The sequence below is a fragment of the Triticum dicoccoides genome, chromosome 2B (assembly GCF_002162155.2).
Source record: "Triticum dicoccoides isolate Atlit2015 ecotype Zavitan chromosome 2B, WEW_v2.0, whole genome shotgun sequence".
NCBI lineage: Eukaryota > Viridiplantae > Streptophyta > Magnoliopsida > Poales > Poaceae > Triticum > Triticum dicoccoides.
Genome location: NC_041383.1, coordinates 519180858 through 519187001, shown reverse-complemented (window position 1 = coordinate 519187001; position 6144 = coordinate 519180858). Strand labels below are relative to the sequence as shown.

Sequence of the window (6144 nt, the reverse complement as noted above, 5' to 3'; positions counted from 1 at the left end):
CTCGGCCGCCCCCACAGGTCAAGCCGAAGGAGGAGGCCTATCAGGCCGCGTTGGCGGCGGCCATGCAGAGCTCCATCAAGGGACCCGACGCAAGGAGGAGGAGGATGAGGCTGCCTACCATGCGAGGATGCGGAGGCTCTCGCCCTATCTGCGATTAGGGACTGTGTGATTCCGCCGCCGCCGTTGAGGCTCCTCGAGCCTAAGGCCAACCCGCAGCCGCTGGAGCCCGTGACTGAGTGATACGTGTGGACCGACGGGTTGCATGAGTGGGTCAGCGCGCCGGCCGTGTGGCTCGGTGCAACATCAGCGCAGGAGGCGGCGCACTTTGAGCATTGGAGGGCCCGCGCACTGGCAGAGGAGCGGGCAGAGGACGAGCCCCTGATGCAGGTCGAGCGCGACGAGGAGGAGCGTTGTGCCCGCGGCGAAGCAGTCCAGCCGGCGGTGCAGCAGGTGTAGAACGCGGCCCGTGCCTGTGAGGCGGCATTCCCCTGGGCTGGCCTGGCGCCGGAGTTTTTCGACCTCACTGGCCCTGGGTCGGACAACAAGGATGCATAGGGCACAGCGCGTGCAGGCGCAAACTTTATTTTTAAGTATGCTTCATTGATGTTTATGTGGACTTTGGCTGGCGGTTGACCGGCTTTAATCTTTAATTATGTTAAGTTTGAACGTGTTTGTTATGTTTTTTTAGTCCGCGCGAAAAAATTCGTCAGACCAGCGTTGGGTGCATGCGCCGACCCAATAAGAAACGGACACTGACGTTCACGCGGCCGACCCAAACGGACAAAAAATAAATAAAACGTGCATCTTTTGGGTCAGAAGGTTAGAGTTGCTCTCGGCCAATGTCCATAATTGTGTGGTACGCTCGGTCGTGTCTTTCATCCTGCCTCCTTCACAAGTGCATATGCCCCGACACGGAAGGAACAAAAATCTCATGCAGCCTCCCACCATGTCTAGGGTGAGAGGGTCATGGACGCCGATCCTTTGTAGCTCTGTCCTCGTGACTTTGAAGCATCCCCGCGTCGCGGGCTCGTGGCCTCTAGCCACACCGTCGCGCACGAGGACGTCATCGTCGCTCCAATGGTAACGGTCGATGCAACACATTCTATCCCTCGTAATTAGTGCGAGTAACCTCCATCATTGTTCGCAGCAACGCCATCATTGATTGCAAAAGTTTCTTCGTAGCTTGTTGTTAGGGCATATCTCTGTCTAATTGGTGCTGTTGTTCATGACAATGCGCTTTGCGGATTAATTATGTGCATTAAGCATTTCAAATATTTTTTATATGGCACAAGACACGGTTTTATTACCCGAAGAAAGAAAGAGTAAAGAAGGGTTTTTTCCGCGTTTCTTTTCAATTGATTTGAATAGGAAATCTGTTCTATTAAGAGGGCTTCCGTGTTGTAAAGTATCATTGGAATCAACACATACACAAACTATATGTACCCACATGTCCTTCCCCAACCTCGGAGCGATTCATCTGTTGTGCATTGGGCTTACTGGCAGAGGCTAAGCGGTAGTACCGCTTAGGCGGTACTTCTGCTGGTTGTACCGCGACTACTACCATTGAGTTCTCTGTTAGGCTTCAGGTAAATCACGGTAGTACCGCTTGCAACTGGTGATAGTACCGCTTAGGCGATACTTCCGCGAAGATGTCGCGGGCACTACGCTACGGTGGGCTTCTCTGGATGCCATCCAATAATTTACGCCAATGCCGCTAGCACTAACGATAGTACCGCTTCGTGCGGTACTTCCGCTCGGGTGTCGTGCAAAACTACCGTTGGTTTCTCTGTATGCCCCTCCGGTGAAATTACTATGCTAGTATCGGATCGGTACTTGTTGGGTCGCTTTTACCGTGCTAAGTGGTAGTACCGCTCTCCCGAGGGGCAGTACCGCTTAGAGCACAACCAATGCATAACGGTTGAAATTTTTGTCCTATATAAAGAGGGTCTTCTTCCACAAGAAGACATACCTCTTTTTCCCATTACTTCATTGTTGACCAAAGGTTAAACTCTTGCCGTTCTCCCTTCCTAGCCATAAAGGTTTTGAGGAGAAGGCCTTGATCGATTAGTTGGAGGGCGATATCAAACATATTCGTTTTTTATCTAACGGCTCTACCGTGTCGAACTAATCGACCGATTCATTATATTTTTTCAAGACAACTTTAGTCGGACTTTTCTCTCTCTCTTTTCCTGCCTTGCAGTAAATGGACTAAATCAATCTGAATTTTCTTACAAAAAATAATAAAATTCTAGCATTCGAAACAAACTCAATCGATCCTCAAAAAAAAAAAAAAAACTCAATCCACCGTTCTGACATGCAACTAACAAGAAAGAATTATGCAGTTAAACTAAATATACCCAAAACCAACACTTCACTTTACTCCTACTAATTGCTTTTCTTCGTCGCCACTGTCCCTTCGTTGCCGGCGAGCAGCATGTACTTGTCCTTCCTCGTCAGCGCCGTGGGCGTGAACCCCAGCGCGTCGGCGAGCACCCGCTGCACCTGGTTCGCCACCTCGATGCTGCTATTCTGGCCGCCGGTGGGCACCGGCTTCAGGAAGTGGACGGAGTACTCCGGTCGAGGGTTCATCAAGAAGTACACCGAGTCGAAACACTTGTCGATTGGCGACGTCGACGTGCCGTAGAACATGGTCGAGCGCTCGTCCACCGCCACGGGGCTCACCTCGTCGGCAAGCTCCGCGAACAGCGGGCTGAACCGGAGGAGGTACGGCTCGCGGCACGTGGTGCCCTCGGGGCTAACGACGACGTCACCCCGCGCCAGCAGCAACGCCATGCGGCGCCGGTCCTCCTCGCGGCCGCGGGTCAGCCGGAGCAGCGGGATGGGCGAGATGAGCTCGGACAGGCGGCCCAGGCTGTATGTCACGGCGAAGACGGACTTCCCGAGCGCACTGGAGATGGCGATCGCGTCGAGGAGCGTGCGGTGGTTGCACACGTAGAGCCGGCCGCTTGCCGTGGCTCCGTCGACCGCGGAAGGAGGGGCGCCGGTGACGCGCACCCGCACGCCGGCAAGTGCAGCGGCGACGCCCGTCATGCGCCGGGGAAGTATGGTGTAGATGGCGATGCGGACGACGGCGAGGACGATGGCGAAGGGGAAGTAGATGTACATGGCGAGCGCGGCAGCTGGTGTCGGCGTGAACGCCAGCCGACCGTCGTGGAAGATCATGGGCTTCGGGTAATGGCACGTATTTTTCATCTCGGTTTGCTTTAGCCCATCAACAAGCCTCTCCACTGCTGTGTCCGTCTTCTCGTCTTCCATCACGCCGGCGAAGTACCGGTAACCTGCCTTCACCTCCCTGCCGACCACCGCGTCGAACCCAACATAATCTTTCAAGAACGCCTCCACCATCACCGCTGGAAAAGTCCTGCTAACCGCCGCCACCTTCACCTCTTTCGGCGACTCTCCGGCCACCTTCGCTAGCGCCTCCACGTCAGGGTGGACACGGTCCGGGCCGGTCCGGTCCCGGTCCGAGCCGCCACTTGGACCGGCCGCCGGCGGTCCGGTCCGGACCGGGCCGAGCTGTCCAATGAGCTCCTTTTCTGGGACCGGACCGTTTGAGGGCCAGCTCGGTCAAGCCCGAGAGGACCGAATGGACCGGCCCGTCACCTTGCCTGGCAGACTGTATTTTGCTGCGTATAGGTCATATTTAGCTGTTGTTTATGTAGTTGCAGGTAGCTGCCGATCGCACGATCCATCCCATGACCTGGTCTTGAGCGAAACTAGCTGAGCTACTGACTGTACGTGGACATATGCATGCTGCCGGTCCTATTATTCAGAGAAGGAGCAAAGTGTATACTAGAACATGCAACAGACTAGTCATCAGTTTAGGCATCTGTTGTTTTTGGAGAGTAAATAAAGCAAAAGTGCAACAACAAGTAGATAAGTTTAGCTACTGTTTAGGCATCACATAGTGACAAGCTTACGAATGGATGTAATATGATAAGTCATCACTCCTCACTACATTTTCAGGTAAGTTTGGACAGGAACAACAGATATATCACATCCACAAACAATTCATTTGGACAGCAGGCACTGGACTAAATTTGGACAGTAAAAATAACTACATTCGGACAACATTTCCTTTATTTTTTGGACATCAAAACAACTGATTTTGACAGCAAACATAGCACAAATCAGGTTAAGCAACACAAATACCACATCCACAAACATAATGTCTTATCATCATTGAACGACACGATTACAAACTTGCAATGACAATTTCAAGTCCATGTCAATTGGCAAGTTGAACATAACACAAATGAGAGGTTCATCTCCAAGCTAGTTGTGACATTTCACAGTGCATAATCAAGCATTTTTTCAGAAACTATTGTCACTTTTCAGTATAATCTCTTGACTAAAGTTTGCTGTTGAAACACTACATCTACTGAAACTATTACATTAGTTCAGAAAATTCAGAAACTCTAGATACATTAGTTCAGAAAATTCAAAAATTGTTACATAAGTTCAGAAAATTCAGAAACTCTTACATAAGTTCAGAAAATTCAGAAAGTTTCTTGTTCAAACACTAGATCTCTAGATCACCTATCTAAGTTCAGCACTGAATCATCTCAGTTTGGCGGGGTTACAGGTCAGGTTACCTCTTCCTCTTCGTGGCGCTCGGCGAGGAACCAGGGAAGACGGGACCGATGGCGTGCTGGCCTTGCTGCGTCCCCGACGTACACGTGCTCCTCCAGCTCGTACTCGGACGAGATGGCACCGTCGATGAAGGGGAGAGGCCGCGGGCGATGGCGCCGTCGATGAAGGGGAGAGGCCGCGGGCGATGGCGCCGTCGATGAAGGGGAGAAGCCGCGGGCGATGGCGCCGTCGATGAAGGGTTAGGGTTTGGGATTGAAGAGGAGGAGGCGCTGTGAGGAGAGGAGAGCGAGGGGAGGGGGGAGGGGGAATGGAACGAAGGGAGGGGGTTCGCTCGATGCCTCGATCTGTCCAGCCAGATGGGCCTTGCTGCGCCAGCGGTCCGCTCGGTCGGCCCGGTTAAAGACCGGACCGGACCGAACTTTTTGCGGTCTGTATTTTTGGGCCCGGCCCGTCCTGTTTTTCTACCGGGCCTGGACCGTACGGTCCGGTCCTGAACGGGCCACGAGCGGGCCGCAAAGCTTGCTCGTGTCGTCCAGGCTGACCTCCACGTGCGCCGCCTCCTTGAAGAAATACTTGGGCATCACGGCCCTCCCGATCCTCGCCGCCTCGTTGCGCCGCAGCCCGCAGAAGGAAACCATGGCCATGGCTTTTACACACGCCCCGTGCTTCAGGACGCGGAGAAGCGGGTAGAGCGCCAGCAATAGGAAGCCTCGGACGAAGCTGCCAGCCTCGACCGCGACGAGGAAGAAAGGCGGGAATAGAGCCGCCGCGGACGGCGTCGAAGACTTCAGGAGTAGCGCGTCGACGTCGACAACCACCGCGGTCTTGCTGTTACCAAGCAGGCGTGTTGCTGGAAGCGGCACCGATGTCCCCGTCGTAGCCGGCGTGGTGTGGCGGTGGCCCCCGAGGAGAGATGCGACGAGGTTGTTCTTGATGAGGCGGTGGAGGCTGAGCATGCGGTGCGCGAAGCGATTGCTCGTCGTCGAAGTCGCCATGGACGTCTCCACCGATGTTGGTACGTTGTTGTTTGTTGTAGAGCCGAACCAACAAGCTTCTTGTTTTGATTTGGGAAAAAGCAGCTCCCCCTCTATTTATATCGAGAACCTTGATCCAAATCCGGTCGATGCCGCAGGCTATTTTCCTTTACCAACTACAATTCCGATAGGATCTTCCTTCGGAGTTTGAGTCTGACATTGTGTTGTGTCCTTGTGACAGTACTGTACTGTAGAAGTAATTAGTTTTCTATTGAGTTCAAAAACTATATTTAATTTTGTGCAGTTGTTATTCCTCACGTTGTGGAAAATCGTTTGGACCCGTTTACCTGGTGATCGATCGCCCAGGGCCTGCCTCCAGCGCGACCCTGTTGTTCGCCAGGGGACCTGCGGAGAACGTTTCGGAGTCCTCTTTTTTTTTTTAGGATGGAGTCTTCTTTTTCCGCGCCGAAACGGTTCAGCGCCCGATTCCAAAATTGGCGCTCAAGCGGACGCCAGCTGGGCCGCAGCCCAACAACGCGATACTCACTCGGTAGCC

General features: G+C 53.3%; 1 protein-coding gene across 1 annotated transcript; it reads right to left on the bottom strand.

Annotated features, from left to right (window-relative positions):
* Positions 1-2385: 2385 nt before the first annotated feature.
* LOC119367935 (probable glycerol-3-phosphate acyltransferase 2) lies at positions 2386-5609 on the bottom strand. The gene is made up of 2 exons (XM_037633309.1): positions 5157-5609; positions 2386-3441 (listed from the first exon to the last, which is right to left on the bottom strand). Exons 1-2 carry the CDS (start codon positions 5607-5609, stop codon positions 2386-2388), a joined length of 1509 nt encoding a protein of 502 aa, XP_037489206.1.
* Between the last annotated feature and the right edge of the window lie 535 nt (positions 5610-6144).